General features: G+C 27.9%; 2 protein-coding genes across 3 annotated transcripts in view; both read right to left on the minus strand.

Annotated features, from left to right (window-relative positions):
- The window catches only part of LOC107440015 (short-chain dehydrogenase/reductase family 9C member 7), a 40,271-nt gene extending 39,505 nt beyond the window's left edge, over nucleotides 1-766 (minus strand). The window contains exon 1 of one of the 2 annotated variants that reach the window (XM_016052785.3): nucleotides 244-766. In XM_016052785.3, coding sequence (XP_015908271.2) covers nucleotides 244-481 — 238 coding nt within the window. In that variant the 5' untranslated portion in view covers nucleotides 482-766. The remainder of the gene's footprint in view (nucleotides 1-243) is intronic. The other variant, XM_016052786.3, reaches the window with a different exon arrangement.
- Nucleotides 767-10,935: 10,169 nt separating this feature from the next.
- The window catches only part of LOC107440016 (basigin), a 52,718-nt gene continuing 44,505 nt past the window's right edge, over nucleotides 10,936-19,148 (minus strand). Inside the window, exons 10-12 of the mRNA XM_016052787.3 lie at nucleotides 18,164-18,340; nucleotides 15,541-15,676; nucleotides 10,936-11,846 (exon numbers count right to left, since the gene is read on the minus strand). Of these exons, the coding sequence (XP_015908273.2) occupies nucleotides 11,792-11,846; nucleotides 15,541-15,676; nucleotides 18,164-18,340 (368 nt within the window). The 3' untranslated portion in view covers nucleotides 10,936-11,791. The remainder of the gene's footprint in view (nucleotides 11,847-15,540; nucleotides 15,677-18,163; nucleotides 18,341-19,148) is intronic.

The raw sequence follows: 19,148 nt of genomic DNA on the forward strand, positions 1-19,148 counted from the left end.
TTTTCAAAATCTCGCTCTAACGGTATAATAGGAATTTTTGGAACATTTTTTAGGATCGGGGGCAAAAATAGTCCATCGCAAATTTCAGCTAGCATAAACGATTGTGGAGTTATAGAGAGACGCAAAAAGCTCTTCAGTTTATTGTTTTAGAAACATTTTTGTTTGTCTCAATTTTGAATATTTCTATAAGATAACGCAAATCTAATTCCAATTATCATTTTTGAAAAAATATTTTCTACATACCAGTAATTAAAACAGCCTTTCCTGCAGCTTGTACCCGACTTCTGGGCATCCAATCTTCCACAAAAGGAAACAAAACGTTCACTAAAAAAACTACACCACACACAAAAAAGAAGCACCATCTTAACCAAGAAGGCAAACAAATTAAAAATATAAAAGCGAAAATAAGCGCTACTCCGTACACTTGCAATGTGTCGTTCACTGATCGCGCTAAGGTCCTTGGCCTTGAAGAGTTAGCCATTTCTTTTTTAGAATAAGAATCCGCTTCCGCTGATGAAATAGTGCCACAACACTAGATTATGGTCACCAATCGATAAAGTTTAAGCATGGACTGAAAAAGATCCACCCATAAACTCTCCCTTCAGTTGAGTTCGAGCCAATATGTGAGATGTTTGAAGCGAATTGTATAAATTATTCCACTTTTTTTCCGAAGCAGTTCAGAAGGAAGGTCAAAACCACTCTAGCGACAAACGATTAACAAGGTTACGCCAGCTATGATTTTTCCCTGTGAGACTTTTTTCCTTCGGCAAAAATTATCTTCGTAGCTGAGATAAAATATGGAAACTGATTACAGTTTTCATATTTTTGACTATCGCTATCAAATCAAATTTGAAGGAGGGGGAGTAAGCAACTGCTGTTGATTGAATTTAAGTTTAAAATTCTTGTTTTAATTTGTTAGGTTATTTAAAAAAAATTCCAATATATAATTTTCTAATGTAAATATAAATATTTAAAACATGTTTTATGCATGTTATACATTGAAAATTAAAGATTCCAATATTTACTTTTCAATAAATTTATTTTTATTGTCAAAGAAAAACCTTCACTAAAACAATATTGTCAATTGAATTTAAATTTATTTGTCTTAAATAAAATTAAAAAAAAAACACCTATATATTATAAAGGAATTCGCTTTAATAAATAAAAACTGCAGATTAAATATAAGTTACAAAGCATGATTTCAACTTATGTTCAAAGCATGACTTCAATTAAGTTTAAAATTCTTGTTTTAATTTGTTAGGATATTTTTAAAAAAATCCAATATTTAATTTTATAATATGAATATTAGATTATGAATATATTCTAATATGAAAATTAAAAATTCCAATGTTTAATTTTCAATAGAAAAAAAAAAACATTTTTTTTGTCAAAGAAAAATCTTCACTAAACCAATATTGTCAATTAAATTTAAATTTATTTGTCTTAAATAAAAAAACACTCATATATAAAGGAATTCGCTTCAGTAAACAAAAACTGTAGATTAAATATAAGTTACAAAGCATGATTTCAACTTTTAAGGTTATTAAAAAAGTAAAAATGATTGGTTATGTTTTTCTATTCTCAAAGAATAACATTTAATTACAAATTAACTTTTTCTTTTCAATTCTGACTTAGTAAAATTCTCGTTCTCTCTCTCTTTAGTTTATTTATTTCACAGGTCTAGCTATTTTATTTATTACCTGTTTAAAAGTTTTTTATGCTATATTTATTTAAATAAAAATAAATCTGTTGACTTTACTATTTTTTTACTGTAGACTTTATCACTAGCTAAATGGATTAAGTACCTTTAAGGGAGTTAACTTAAAAATACATTTGTAATTCTGTCTAATGACAGGAAATAGCATAAGTTATTAAAAACGCTGCTAAAGCGCAAGAAAAGTAATTAGAGAAAAAAATTAATTATTGCTTTTGAGAAACATAATAAATCTTTACAAAGCCAAAACAAAGAAAGAAAAGAAAATAATAGAAAGAAAAAAAAGGGAAAAGAATAGAAATTTTTAAACATTTAAATTCACACGATAAAAAAATTTAAAAAAAAATTTTCTTTTAAATATTGATGAACAGGATAATAAAATTACAATTAAAAATTCGAATAAATATCGGTAAGATATATGTCCTAAGATTTTGTGATTGCAATTTTTTCGGATTGTTAATTTGCTTTGTTTCTGGCAATTTGTTACGATTAAAACCGCAATTTGCAATATTTAGAATCCGAGGACCAGTTAAATATTACATAACATGTGTTATTAAATAATATTTTTCAATCCTGAAAATATAATACAAATTTTTTTTGTAAAAAAAAAAAATCGATTTTGATAGAATAGGTTTAGAAACAAATTTTAGATGGAATAGATTTAAAAATAGAAAGAAAAAATCATGTTCGAAAGTGTGTATAGCAAATAAAAACAACCCAAAGCATTGATTCCTGACCTGAGAAATAAACCGGTTTTCTCGAGATAGTTGTGGTTGAAGACATCCTCTTGTGGATGATATCAAATAAAAATAAAATAAAAAAATAATAATAAATCTTATTTCCTGGATTCGAGGACAAGATTTACCTATAAAACTTTCCTAGGTTTCGAAACTTAATTTCAATTCTGATAAACAATAAAAGTAAATTCTGACAATTCTATTCAAAATTTAACCTCATAGCAGGGGGAAAAAACGTAAATCTCACCTTTTTTTTTTAATACTCACGCCAAACAGTTTAATAGTAAATTACAAGTTGAAAATTCGTTGCTCTTATGTATTATGTAATTCGCTTCAGATACTAATGTCAGACTTACCAGCCTCAGAAAATAAACAAGTCTCAGACTTTTTGTGACCACGGCAACACCATGAGAGCAACAATAGTAAATACAAAAAAATAATAATAAAGTCATATATTCTTCAAATTAAATTTATTTTAAGTAACATTTTTAACACTAAAAATTACTTAGAGATAAATTATTCTGTTTTTTTAAAACAGATTGAGTGACTGATTTAGCATTTTTTTTTAAAAAAGCTAAATAAAAACATTTTTTGAAATTCATTCAGGTTTGCCTTCCAAGTCAACAAATTCTCCACAGTTTATTGTGACAAATAACAGAATTAAGTCTACATATTTTGCTGTGTGGCTAAATGTTCACCACTCTGAGAGGAATGGCCAATTTAATTTAATAATATTGCCAATTTTAACTTAGCCAACACACAATAGGTATCACAATAGGTGTCGTATCGTCATGGGAGCATAGGGGGGCATGTGCCCCCTCAATAATTTCACGTAACTTTAGACTTTTTTAAATTTCTTACTTTTTAAGAAAAAAAAAACACCAAAAAACTATTTTTCAATTTAATAAAAAATTAATTCTTTAGATTATTTCACAAATTAGTTCTATGCTTAGCACTTTCACGTAAATGACATCTTAAAAATTATTTGATTTTTTTAAAATTATTCCGATTATTATTTAATGATTTCCTAATTAGCCTATAATAGTGGTTGCTAGTTATTTAGTTCATGCTCGATACAATTTTTTAAATTACAATTATTTTCTATTAACACAGCATAAATTTTAAACATACTGTTTACTTTTTATAACTGTCGAATGTTATTAGTGTCATGTTAACTTATTTTTGCCTTTTAGCATTCAACAACTGCCAGCTTGTTTGGAACTCGAAATTTATATTCTGATTTGCTCCAAGTATTAATTTCTTGTTATAATTTGATAGTACATTTATGTTTTATATTTTTACCATTAAGTTCCATTTCATACGAAATATCCTTTCTTCATTACGGATGAACTTCAAATCTATTGTCCGAATGTTTAGGTATGTTTCAACATAATGTGTTCTTAATTATTTTATTTGACTGTCAAAATGACTCTCGAAAACCTAAAACTGGACTTGAAAGAACAGATTGCACTAAATGCATAAAAATATTTTTAAAAAATGGCATTGCACATTGTAAAAATGTTCTTCTTTCAGATTATAAGCGAATCTCACATCCAGGATAACAGTGTTAAATTATAAATAAAGAACATTTATGATGGATCTGATTTTCTCATAATCTTCCGGTAATAGTTACAAACGAACTAAATCTGTAAAAACTTTTTTACGTTTTAAGTACTGTGGGTAAAGCGATCATATCACTAATTACAAGCCTAAACTAATTTTATTTATGCTATTCTTTTATAAGGGTTGTTTTGGATTCTATACTATTTTCTATCCGAACCATATATTTCGAAACTAAAATGAAACATAATTCTTATAAGAGCAATTTTCTAATATTTACTTAAAAAAGTAAATAATAAAAAAAAATCTAAGAATAAAAAAACTAATATTTCAAAAAAAAATTTATAATTATTATTTAAAAATAAACTCAGAAACCGATAAAAATCAAATTTTTAGGTTATTAATCCTTGAAATCTTTATGTGTGGGGGTGAAACGGAACACCCTGAATAACTTTTAATCGAATGATCTGATCTTCGTTTCAGGACTCAATCTAAACATACAAAAAGTAAAATTTACATCATTAAGGGGTCTAAACTTTGGATATAGGTCTCCTGACCTAGTCATGGGGACCATATTTCCCCGATTGCGAGGTCCCGCAGTGGACTGATCGTTAAGACACGGTTCCCAGCAGATCACCGAAGTCAAGCATCACTGGCTACGGTCAGTGTGCGGGTGGGTGACCACTTGGATCAGTCTGCGTAGGGACCGAGGGTGTGCGGTATTGGTCCTCGTTAAACTGTGCTACCGTAAAGTGCTCGACTTCGCGCGCAGGTCGTCGGGCTACCGAAGCGGGGGTGCCATCCCCTCCACAGAGGATCAAAATTGTGATGGCATGTCTTCGGATCATCCTCAGGGATGTTACCCAGACCGTCGCCAATAGCCCATTGTGCAGCTCTAATGCGACGTAAATTAACAACCGCAACCACTCCCCGATTGCGAGGGTTATATTCCGGGGGTCAGAAATCCGAATCCGTCAAAAAAAAAGAATGTTCCGTCTGAGAAATTATGTTTTTATGCTGATTTCGTAACTTAAAATATCGTCTGCACTAATTAATTAGCATATTTGAAATGATCCCCTTGGACCATTAAGATTGAGTTTTGGAACGTGAAGATCAAATAAAATTCTGGGTGTTAAGTTTTTTTTAAAGTGAAACTTCTAATGCGCCTTCCAACAAGGTTGCGTTAAACGTTTAACGCTACCATGCTTTAGCCCTGACCATGGAGGGGATATGAAAGCACTTATTAACCTTCCTTAAACACAAATTTGGATTGGAAATGATAAATGGTAGGAATGATTCAACAACCAAAGGGGGAACTACCATTGATGCAGTTTTTGCAAGAAATATTGAACTCAAACATTTCGTATCTTACTTTAGTTATCATAATCCCATTGTAAATGTTATAGATTTGGATATTTCTCCACTCGAAAATGATAATTAAAAGATACGATCAATTGTGAATTGTAAGCAACGTTAATAAAGTTTGTCTTAAAGAAACAATATGATTTCACTAAAAATCAATTTCTACCCCTTTCTATTTTCATTTCTTCTGCGCGGAGGGACGCCACGCAATTTTTTTTTGCACCGTACCTTTTTCCTTCCTTCAATTTTTACTATAGGGCTCTTGGCATTTCCGGCAAATTTCAATTCCTAGTGCACTTTAGCATCCAAATAGAGTCTCGGTGCTGCCATCTAGTGTGGCAGAAACTAGACGTCCAAATTAACATGACCAACGGAATCTCACCCATTGTGGTGGTCCTGAAAAAGTGGATACCAGCTCTGGAGAACGCACTAGGTCTGCTCATCGGCAAGACCGATAATGCAGCTCATTGGAAATAAAAAAAAATTTTTTTTTTACTATAGCTTTTTCTAAACTTTTAAAAAATAAAATATCCAAATTCAGACTGCCCTTGGTTTTACAATATGCCCTTGTCCTGAATATATAACACAATCCAGCATGCTTCAGGAAAGTTTTTCATTAATGCCAGGGACCAACCAAGACAAATTCAGGCCCAAGGCCCACAAAATTTTCGGGGCCCCTAACAAAATATTTTGAAATTAAATTTCTGAAGAATAGTCCTAACTATAAAAAGAATCTATTGAACTGCATGAATCAAGAGAAACATTCTAAAAAATTTTGAAAGTAGACAATTGAAGATTATTTTTCTAAGATAATGTTTAAACATGTAATTATTAAAGCAAAATATAAAACAAAACAATGTTGAATGAAAATAAAAATAGTTTGCCGACCACAAACAATTGAAATCAGTGATTTTTGCTAAAGTCACTGATTAGCTTATTTATTTTAAAGATTGCAGCCTTCCATCTACAGCTTTACATATTTGTTAAGTTCTTGTTGACACTAATCATTTATAAAAAACTTAAGTAATATGCATTCTCGTTGCATTTGCTTAAGCCGTTGGAGTAAAAATTGCACTAATTAAAATTAAGCTGTACTTTCGAAATTGATTGGTGCAATGTTTACACGAGTTTAGTTTAACACAATATAAAGAAAATTTGAAATAAAAAATTTCTTTTGAGATAAACTGTTTCTTTCAGTATTTTTTTCAATGTAATATTGCAGACTTTTTACTAATTTTGGAGGCCCCCAAGAAAGTGTGGACCCTAGGCCCGTACCTATTGGGCCTAGGCGATAATCCGGCCCTGATTAATGCCAAAAATTATTATGTCCTCTGTTAAATACAGAAAATGGGTGGGTTTCCTCTCAATGAAACGCAAATGCGGGTTTAATTCAATCAAAAGGTCCTCCTCGTAGCCAAAATTTCACCCAATACTTAATCCAGGAGTTCCCTTGTCTTCTGAATTGGGTTCAAAATTACAAGGCTATGGAGTTTAACAATAGTAGTCATAAACTCAAAATTTAGGTTGGCTGTTCAACGACAGTTATAATATCAGATCATCTTAATTGGGCCGTGATGTTTCAAGGGATAGAATGTTCGCTCTTCGATGAGATGAACCGGTTTCGAACCCCAACGCGGGCTGATCGATACGAATTCCGCATCCGGCTCGAAGTAACCACAGTGCTGACGTAAAATATCCTTAGTGATAGACGGATCATGGGTTAGTGTCCTCTTGCCATCAGACTAACCGTGAGACGTCTTCCTCTCCATGTAATGCAAATGCTGGTTAGCTCCATCAAAAAACCTTCCACAAAGGTTAGTTTGTCCCAATGCTTGATCCAGAAGTTCCCTTGTCTTCTGGGTTGGGTTTAAAATTACAAGGGTAAGCAGTTTAACATCGATAGTCGTAAACTGAGAATTTTGTCGGCTGTTCAATGCTGGTTATGAAAAAAAAGTACTTTTGCATTAAAAAAATATTTACTATTCTCTCATACCAATATATAATTAAAATTTGTAATCAAGTCCAAGGTTTTCTTACACAAATAACTTTAAAGTGGGATTGCAGTAAGTTTGAAATAAAAATAGTGTATACGTCACGTAGCATATCTGTACAAAATTTTAGAGGATGATCTCTCAATTCATAATATAAAATTCTATAAGATTGCGTTGATTGGAATTGATCATTTTAATAATTACATAAAAGTGCATTCATACTTGCGAAAGACCACCCCCACAAGATTTGTAACGGAATTTGCATAAAATAATAATCACCTCAATTCATTCCGATAAATATTTCATTATATAAATTGTTAATTTTCTTTTTCATAGACCGACTGAATTTTCAAAAATGTTTAAACAAAACTCAGGGAGTAAGCAGGCTATATTCATGCACATAATTAGTTGATGGTCCTTAAATTGAAACTATGGAATTTGATTTCCACTAGCATTAGTCATTAAAATAAAATGTTGGATAGGAAAAATTTTGAGATTCTTCAAAACTATTTTTTAAAAATATGCATTTGTATGGAGAGAAAAAATTGGATAATTTTGAGAACACAAAAATCCTGGACATCAAAACAAAATATTGTTTATCAGGAAAACTAGGAATATCAGCAAAACATTTTTTAATCAGGAAAATCAGGACAATATGAATCCTATGAATAATTATATAAATGCAATTTTCACAATTATTCGGTAACTTATTTATAGTTTTTAATGAAATTTGTTTTTTTTATATTAATTTTTTTTTTAGATTAGTGACTCAAGTTTCTCCAAGTTCAAACCTTAAACATGCTCATAAACATAACGTTTAACAACTCAGTTTAATAGAACTAATTTCAATATATTTATATTTCCTAAAAGTGCTCAAAATTGAATAAAACAAAAAAGTATTAATCAGTTACTTAATAAACAAAGAAATTGCTTTCATATAATTTTCTTTTAGGTTAACCAAAGTAGGATCCCTTTTCTTAAAATCGGAGAAAAATCAGTGAAGTTTTTCTAAAGATACATATGTATTTAAAACATTTCTTACTATCTTTACAATATATAATGTAAAACTTCACATTGAAAAAGTATTAACTTTTAAAGACGCATGAAATTATTTAGTACGAAAGATATTTTTTCATAATTAACATTTGTAATATATTAGCTATTACACGAGGGGAAAATAGTTTCTTTTTTGAAAACGAAATGGCACAATAACAACTGAATAGTCAGGTTAGAAAGAAAAAAAAGATATATTCTTTAGTACAGTTCTGAGACAGAATTCGTGGCTTGAATATGTTTCCACCTCAAACAAGTTCTTTTGTTAGGAGATGCGATTGGTAAATATACTCTATAAAAATATCTTGAATTGTATTATTATGTCACAGTTTAAACGTTATTCCAATGCATTGATTAATAAAAAAAACTATCACATTAATCCAACACTGTATAAATAATTTAGAAACAAATTTTATATTTTGAAAATGTTAACTTTAATGACATATTTTTCTGAATTTATTTTATACAGAGTGTTTAATGACCAGCATAAAAAATTTGAAAGAGATCTGGCAGTGCTTCTCAGCCTTATTTACTTTGAAGGAATGATAAAATATTTAAGTGCTTTATCACAGAGTGGTAAAATTAAAAACTATTGGCAGAATTTTTACCTACAAAAAAAATTGTAGGTCCTTAACAATTTTTTGACAAGTTTGTTTCTGATCATTTGCATATTCTCTACAGTCAAAAATATTTTTATTCTAAACTTATCTAAATATAAATGAAATTTATATTAAACCTAATACAAATATTAATCTGCAGTTTGGCAGTTGAGAAACAATGGTGTCGAGCAGTGTTTCCCAAGCTTATGACTTTTGTGTACCCTTTCTAAATTTTTCCTAACGCTGTGTAGCACTAATAAAAACAATATTTTTTACTACAAAAAAATTACACAAAAGTTAAAAATCACAACTGGCTGTTGACACCACTAATTATTAACTGTTAACTCTGCAAAAAATATCCAATAGAAAAATACGTAATCTTAAATTTTTAAATAAAATGTCTTGAAATTTTCCTTTGTTGCAGGATATTTCACATAAGAATGCATAACCCGCTAAACTGTTCCCGTAACCCCTGGGGGTTCGCGTACCACACTTTGGGGAACACTGGTGTAGAGGACAGATAAATCCGAATTACGTAGCACTCACTGCTTTATTTGAAAAGCCTGCATAAAGAGGAATTGAACACAAGTTGTCATTTCTAAGGTATGCTGACCTATCATGCCTGCAGTTGCCCTGCTGATACCAAATGAAAACTTTATCTAACTGAAGACCCCATAAGAAAGTTTTTGTAGCTGCATGACATGCCAGAAAACTTCCAGAGCATTAGAAATAACAAGCCATACGGCTGTAACGCCTGTTAGACTGCTTCCAGTCCAGATTTTAAACGACTTCTGTAGCAAGTGGCCCAACAGCTAAATATGTCAGACTTTTTTTGACACATTATCCTGGAGCGGTTTTTTTCCTTTTTTTTTTTAAATGCTGCTTGCATAGAATTCGTATCTAAACCTACAATGCTGTTTTATTTAAATTTTTCTTAGTGATCTCTAAACTTTATACGAGTTTGTCACACTGATAGCGAAACAGTCTATATGTGTACAAATCTTTTGCATTAAAATGCTTTTAAATCTCATACTAATAACTAAGTTTCACAGGGATATTTAACACAGTGATTATCATAAAAAGTCAGTGAAAGGTTTCAAACTAGAAGAAAAACAAAATGTTAAGAAGAAACTTTCTATTTATTGAAACATTCTTAAGATCCAATTAATATTCATGTAAACAATTGGCATCATATTTCCAAGGTTCCAGTTTATAATTCCCCCAAATAAGCAAAGTTCACATAGAACCTAAAAGTCACCAATCTCATAAAGTTCAATAGTAANTATATATATATATATATAAATACACACACATAATTATTAAGTATTTAAACAGTTTTAGGCAGATTGTTGATCAGATCTAGATACTGCTTAAAGATACATTTATTTAAAGAGAAGAAATTAAATAAAAGGAGTAACAATAACAATTAAATATAAGGAGCATCAAACCTTTGAAACATTGGCCAAAATGATATTTTATGCTTACAGCACCTTTTTTTTAAACCTAAACTAATATTTCAGCTAATTCTAGATAATAAACAATGTCTAAAATTTTATTTAACATTTTGTCAATATGAATTATTTTCTAGAGAAAATTTAATAATTTTAATCTTAGATTAAGGTTTTAATCTTCACTTTGAAGTAGATATTAATCGCATTAAAAGGGAAGAGTAATATGGAAGCAAATCTCTTTCAAAGCAAAAAGCTGTTATAGAAAAAATAAATGCAATACTATAAACTAAATTAAAAAATCTCAGAGATTTTTTAGTTAGAAAAACCTAATATGAGATTTTATAATTCTGGTGTTCTAAAATATTACACATGGGAAATAAATAACAAAAATAGTTAAAATTAGTTATAGATAATAGTTAAAAATCAGGCATAGATTGAAATTTTTTTTTAAATACTAAATGCTGCAACTAAGTATTACATAATTATTTATTTTAAACATTCTTGCTTCTGTACGCATACAAAATTGAAAATAGATTAGACTAAAATACAGTTTTGAAATTTTGAAGAAATATAGGGAATAAACTGCAATACTTTGATTATAGACACAGAACATTTTTACCTAAATGTTTTGGAGATCAATAATTTTGTCAATTTTTACTTGACATTAGTTAAAAATATTTATTACTCATACATACCTAGAAAAGTCCACTTTTCATTCAAAATACAAAATGAATTACACACAGGACAGTACAAATAAAATTTTCAATTTGCAACAAATAAAATTTTCATCTCTTAACAGGTAATATTTTTGGAAAACAATATAATTTTTTTATATGTTACTTGAAAATAAAGATATGAAGAGAAAAACTAAGTAATAAGCTCAACATATTGCAATTTAAGTACAACTATATACACAAAAATTCAGAGAACCAATTTTTAGAAATATTGCAAACATTATAATCAGAAGACATTATTAAAAATGAAGTTTAAAATAAAAATTGAAAATATTACATCCACTAGAAAACTTTCGATGCATCAAATGACAAGTATGAACACAGGGTTTTTTGCTTTTAAAAAAAAAAGGTAAAGAACAAAATTCAATGTTTTTTTTTTGTTAAGCCTTAGAGAAATGTTAAATGATCTTCAAGGCAGAAATGATTAAAATTCAAAAACTCCAAAAATGTTTTAGTTTGTCCAAGAGTTTAAATAACATTTCTAAGATATATAAAAATTAATAGTTCTAAGCATATACAGTAAGGTATGTGTAGTCATTTTTACACAGGTAAAAATGTAAAAACTAGACATAGGCCTAAAAGAAAGGCATTTATTTACGCTGTCTAACATCACGGCCTTTATCTTCTTGATCTGGAATACTTTTGCTAGAAAAGAAAGGACATTAGTTAGCTAAGAAATTGGGAACTAAAATATAATTACAGAAAGGTTAACTACATTAAAATACACAATCTAAATTATAAAAGCTGAAAATAGATACGATTAAAGAAACGTTTGTTATAACATCTTGCAGATAAAATTTGTATAATTAATGAAACTAGAACTATCTTCAAAATGAAATTGGTATCACGGAATCCATGTCAGGCAGCCCATTCAAATCAGTTTCAAAAAATTTCAGGAAAAAATTTTAAGAATCCCTTCATTAGAGATGTGCCAAATTTATAAAAAATTTCATATTAATTCCAGAATAAATTTTTATTTTTAATACTGTCTATTGCTTTATTATATATAATAATCCTTATTCATTATCTCTTTATATCCTTTATCTTATTTTTATCACTTTTTAATAATCAGGGGTGAGTGTGAGCCAAACTCAAAAATCCTGAAGATTTCTTGAGTAAAATCATTAATGACGTATTTCAAAAAATTAATGTCTTTATAATTTAAATAATTGATATTTCCAAAACATGAAATTCTAAATAAATTATATTCAGCATAATTTAAATGATTAATTACATATTAGTTTACTTTTATGCCAAAACACATTTATTATTCTATCAAAAAAAATATTCACAAATGAAAGAGATGCCAAGTTAAAATTCTAGTTTTAATATTTTTAAATACAAGAATTTTTATACATAAATGTGACCGCTGGTTCTTTTTGAGATTTCTGGACCTTGGATTTCCGGAANCATTGACAGGGGTAATTGCGAGCCCAACTCAAAAACCCTGAAAATTTCTTGAATAAAATCATGAATGACGCATTTCAAAAAATTAATACCTGCATAAATTTAAATCATTGATATTTTCACAACATGAAATTCTAAATAAATTATATGCAGCATAATTTAAATCAATAGTTATGTATAAGTCTAATCACATTTATTATTCTACCAGAAAAAATATTCACAAATGAAAGAGATGCCAAGTTAAAATTCTAGTTTTAATATTTTTAAATAAAATATACAAGAATTTTTATACATAAATGTGACCGCTGATTCTTTTTGAGATTTCTGGACCTTGGATTTCCGGAAACTTCCATATCGCAGTTAGCGAAAAATCCGGAGTTACAGATTTTTCCGGAGCACAATCATCTCTGAATAATATAACAGGGTGCATAGTCAAATTTTTCAACAAAAATAAGCACTTTTCAAGCATTCAAAAAATATTTTAAAGCACTTTGAAAAATATCATAATTAGACAGGGTTGGCAAGTTTTTAACAATTGATGGTTTTATTTACAGTGATAAAGACGATGGCGCGTCACAAACGATGAAATTAAAAAGAGAAATGGAATTTTCTATCACTAATAGAGAAAAAAATTGACAAAGTTTAGTTGGTCCCCGTAATCAGCAAAAATTCGAGAGATTTTTCGATTCTATTACAGAGTGCGGAAAATGAAGTCTGAAATTGAGAATCTCTCACAAAATGCAGCAGGGTTGTATATGAGAGTTAAAAATCCTTACCACTGAATTGCGGACTCGCAAGTATTTCATCAAATATGTAAAACAAATGGTGTTTTCATACACTAATAGCCGAAATAGATTGGGGTTGAATTAATTGTGAAAATGTTGAACAGGACAATGTCTTTTTGCATAATTTGCGGCAAAAATCAACATGATAAAGAAAAATATCACATTTCGGAAAAAGGAAAATTAAGCACTTTTTAAAAACACCCAATGGAAAAAGCACCTTTAAGGGCTTTTAAAAAACAAAAATAAAAAATAAGCACCTTTAAGCACTTTTTAAAAACGCTATGCACCCTGTATAATAATCTGATTGTCATCCAGTTACATTTGGCCCAATATGTAAAATAGGCCCAATAACTACAAACAATTTTATCCTATTTACCTATAAGTTAAATAGGATGTGTATCATTGTTGTAATTTGTTATGCATGTAGGTAAATTATTTTTTAAACTATTTTTCGCAAATTGAAAAAACAGACTTTTTCTTCAATTAAAAACAATAAACATCTAAGTGTATTAAAAACTACATTACTTATGCAACGTATACTATTCAATTTTAAACCAAATCAAATTAATTTTTTTACTACGACTAGATATGTTGATATAAAGTTGAAAAATCTTATTCAATGTAAAATCGTCTAGTAATAGAATCTAAACTTATAAGAGTTCCAAATAGTTCCTTTAAGTCTGACATATCATTCATAGATATTTGACTAACTTTAAACTGAGTTTGTCCTCAGTGCTATAAGCCCTAACTATGCCTTTGTTTGTATTAGCAAGGTTTGGTACTTAACATTTGAATGCAAATGGCAACTCTTTATCAAGTAACCTAAGTATAAGCATTTCCTTACACTCAAGAACAGTTTCTGAATGTGAGCCTTAGATGCTATTCTAAAAAAAGTTACAAAAAAATAGCTACAGAATGTTCTGGAAAAAAAAAGCCTTTTTCTCTAAATACACACTTTTTAAGATCTAAGCAAAATGATTTAAAATGCTCAAAATAAAATTAAATTTTTTCTCAAAAAATTAAAACTGATTTACCTCATAAGTAAATAATATTTACCTCATAAGTAAATAATATTTACCACAAATAAGTAAATAAAATAAATATATAAAAAAACTTCATTGATCAATCTTAGGTGAAATGAATTTGTTAATTCATTCACCTAGCTTCTTCGCTTAACAGGATAGAATAAAATTAATCTGTTCTAAATTTATAACTGCTAACTTGAATGTTAGTCGAGGATTAATTTACTTAGTGGTGGTAACATATGTTCTAATGTATATAAATTGGCTATTGAAGTTTAAAAAAAATTTTAATACCCATCATGGAAAATCAATAATTCAAACACATGCATTTAAAATAAATTAGTTACGCAATTATGATTTTAAATGTTGGTTTGGTAGCTTTATTTTTTATAAAATCCTTCCTCTTATTATTTTACAACCACTTAGTAAGATATTTAACAACAAATGTAAAAGTTATAAGCTATATAAATGCTTATTTAATTTAGTATTAGTCCAAAGAAAATTATGCAATGAAAAAAAAATTCAATTAAATAATGCTTCTTCAGACTTAAATCAAACTATCTTAAAAAATGCACAAATTTAAACAGAGTAAAGCCTATTCTTTTAAAATGTATTATTCATTATGAAACTTGCTTTTTATATTAATGAAATAACTAAAAAACTAAGGTCAGAAAGTTAAAATTGTGAGGCTTTAAATCAGTTATATAAATATAATGAAAAAAGAAAACACTAAAAAAATCACAAACGTGAGATTCACAATATTTTAAGTAACTATTACTCATTAATGTAGTCATCTACATTATGTGTTTCATTGAAAGTAGTTTTATGTCAATTTAATCAATTTAGTTCAAACTACTTAGTTTTTTGAGATTTGATTTTAATTATATTATAAAAAATATATTGAAAGAACCCTGAATTTTAATATAGAACTTCACATTGATGCATAATTCAGATTAATGCAGGCAGAATTTGATTATAGTACAATTTGACTATGGTTCATAGAATTTCAGTATTGTGTAGAATAAAATATTTCAGATCATTTACAAAAAATTTCACTTTTCAAATAACGAACATAATATTGAAAACAGACGCTTATAATTTGAAGAGGAAAAGAAATTATATTACTTCTCAGTGTTATGGTCAGTTTCAGATTCATCAAAATCTGGTTTCTGCCTTCGTTTCTCGTAGATAAAGATGATAGTGCACAAAATGGCAACTTCAGCACAAATTCCCAAGAAAGGCCACAATGCTGCATACTTATCTAAATAATTAATAAAGTTTAATTTTGTTAAGTGACTGTTTTAATAAAAGATGCATCAAAAAATTCGAAGATAAGATAATTAGTAAACAATGCAAAGCAAAAAAAACAAGAACAAATGTTGCTCCAAAAAATTTCCTCACTTTAAAACTAATTACATTTTAAAGTGAAATAAAAATTATATATGCGTTTAAATAAATAAAAAAAAGACAAACTTTATATGCATAATTACAAATTTATATTAAGGGGCTTGTTCCGGACAAAATAACTTAACCAGAGGGAAATTGCCAAATATGCGCTTAATTTTAAATTAAACAGACAGATCTGAAACAAATCTTTTAATACAAGGTTGCCCTCTATGAGAATATGATAAAATAAAGTTATTCGATAATTTCGCTGAAATTTTTTAAATATAATTTTACCAATATATCCAGAATGGTAATTTAGTATATTATTTGTTTGCTTTGAGATTCCTGAAAAATACTTGTTTTAGCATACTTGTTGTAAAAAAAAATTTTCATCATCCAAATCAGTTTTCATTTGTTCAATGAAAAATAAAGCTGAATTATGTCACTAAAAATAAAATAATTACACAGTGAATTAACTAACCAAAATTATTAATCTTATAATTTTGTCTGAATTTAAAAAAAAAAATCTATGAATTATTTCTTTTTAAGTTATTTTTTCTTAAGCAAAGAAAATTTTTTTTAAAATTGTTTTAAAAAGTCTAAGAAAAAAAAATAAAATAAATAAATGCATAAAAAATTTAACCTAAATTCCAAAAAAGAAAAGTCCTAATAATAATGAATATCTATTTAAATTTCAAATCTTCTCAATTGAGAAGATAGAATAAAAGATTAATTTCCAAACATGGACACAGTAATTAGATTAAATAACAGGCATCTGTTTGTTTAAAAGATTAAGTTTAGAAAATATCAAAATAAAGAAATAAATATTAAACTAAGGATTGTTAAATAAGAGATTTTTACATAGAATCTACAATTCACTTGCATTGTAGTACTCTAATTGTAGAAATAAATTTGAATGAAAGATATAGCTTTACACAAAATGAAATTGAAGTATTTATTAATTTTATAAAATTTTGGGAATAATACTGGAGGTATTTTTTGGGTATCCTTCTGTGGTTAAAACTCAACCTCTGAAACCCTTAGAAGAAATTTTATTCCAACTCTTTTTTTTTTTCCTTCCAAAATTTAATTTGAAACGTTCAATTTTTATCTCACTTATTTAAAAAAAAATAGCCCTCTTTTCATAACAATATGCCTTCTTACATAAGCATTATTTATAGCTCTCCCCTTTGTCAGCTAAAATAAGCAAATCGTAAACTGTCACCCCATTAGGTGCTTATGTAATATTTGAAGGACACATAATTAATAAAAATAAACAATTTTTAAGAAGTGAAAAAATTTAATTACATAAAACAGAAGAAAATTTTAAAAGTTTAAATTTTCATCTGTTAAGATAAGTTCTAAAAAAGGTAATGTATTATTAATTAATTGGGAAGTAGTTTTTTTGACAATTATAAAATATTGAAGCATCATTAGAAAAAAAAATAGATTTTTAACTTTAATTATAAATATGGATATTAGTTTTGCTAGTGTAAGTTAAGTGAAACATTTTGAACAATTTTTAAAACTTAAAAAGTACCTATAAGTGGTTATCACAAGATATTTTTTACCATTTTTAAAACCCCATTCAAAAATTTGATTTATTTTAATTTTGTAAAAATGCAAACAATTTTGTACAGTTTATATGTATTAAATTAGAATTATATAATAATTTTTAATCTAGCAAAGTCTTATCAAAAAAGGATTAGATATTATTTTACTGCTCCATCAATCTTAACTCTCCCAAAGTTGTTAATTTTGCACCATTGCTTTTGTAAGTACAAAGCAGAAATAACCAGAATGAGAACTCTGTTATCTGTCACACATCCATTTTTCTTTGCTAAAATCACCAGAAGATAGGGAGCATGTGACTTATGGGAATGTTTGGGATGAAGAGAGAAATATAACAGTGTGCTTGCTCTATCTATATTACAATTCTATGATAACAATCATATACAACTCTTTGTACTCAAATGAATAATTTGTACTTAATTCTAATTTAACTCTCTGTATACCAAATCAGATAAAGATTTTTATCAAGTAGAAATTAAATCAATAATAATCTTCTAATCTTTTTGCCTTTGTTGGACTATATTATTACTAGGATTATATATATATATATTTTTAATGTTATATTACCTACTTACATATTGTTAAATTGAAAAAGAATAAAAGAAATGTGTCAGGCATTCTATCATATTCATAATGAATTAAATCGGCCATTGCTAAGCGCGACTTTATTAAATAACATGGTTGAATACAGGTTTGTTTTTTCTTTAAATCTAAGCCATTAAAAGTTCAAAAAAAGCAGAGACAAATGCATACATAAAATGCTACAATAAAAATAAAAGGATATAAATACCTTTTACTCTGATTAAAATAGTAGAGTTAACAGAATTGACTTCATTTGATGCAGTACAAGTATATTCTGCTCGATCATCGAATCGTGCATCAGAAATAACTACTTCAGTTCCTTCTATTCCTCTAACATCAGATTTCACAGTTACTCTTGGGTCTGACATGTTGAGAGGATCAGAGCCTGGAAAGAAAATATCAATGAGCTTGAAGTTGAAAAAAATACAAAATTTTCAATGATATACATACCAAGCTGTGTCAGAAGAGAATTTTCAAGTTTTAAGACTACTAAGTAATCTCTAAATTTAATTTAAAAAAAAAAAAAAATGAATTCTGTGACTTTTTATACAATTGTTGTTAAATTCATTCAGTAATGTTCTCTTTCATCTGATGCTGGATATAAAAATTATTATATTTGATAATAAAGAAAAATAAATAAAGTGAAATAAATATAATTTATCCTTTTTCTTTTGACCGATTCAGTTTCCTATAATTTTCTAATTGGAAATGTGACGGAATGCCGAATAGAAATCAAATATTTTGTTATTCATGCTTCAGGAATATATAAGTTTCAATAATAGATTTTAGAAAATAAATTTAAAGAAGAATTAGTTATAGAATTTTATTAAAACTTCATTTACTTATGGAATTAAAAAAACAGGGTAATAAATCATCATGCAAATACACATTACCATTTGACTTTATGTTTCACTTTCCTATATTTTAAAAAAAATAATTACCTTTAGTAATCCGGTACCTTTACTATATATTCCTGATAAACCTTTAGTAATTTGTTTTTTAAAATAATCTTTACTTTTTTTTTCCTGCTGCATCGAAAGGATTTGAAGGTGCCTTCAACATTTAGATTGACATTGTTTCCATCGTGGCAAATTTCTTTAGGTTTTCTTTTGTAATCACAATCAAAAATACTTTCACAAATTAATCATTCAACTTTGTAACGTTAACACAGTCTGTTAATCTTAAAAATCTAT

This window comes from Parasteatoda tepidariorum, chromosome 7, assembly GCF_043381705.1.
Source record: "Parasteatoda tepidariorum isolate YZ-2023 chromosome 7, CAS_Ptep_4.0, whole genome shotgun sequence".
NCBI classification, from domain to species: Eukaryota; Metazoa; Arthropoda; class Arachnida; order Araneae; family Theridiidae; genus Parasteatoda; species Parasteatoda tepidariorum.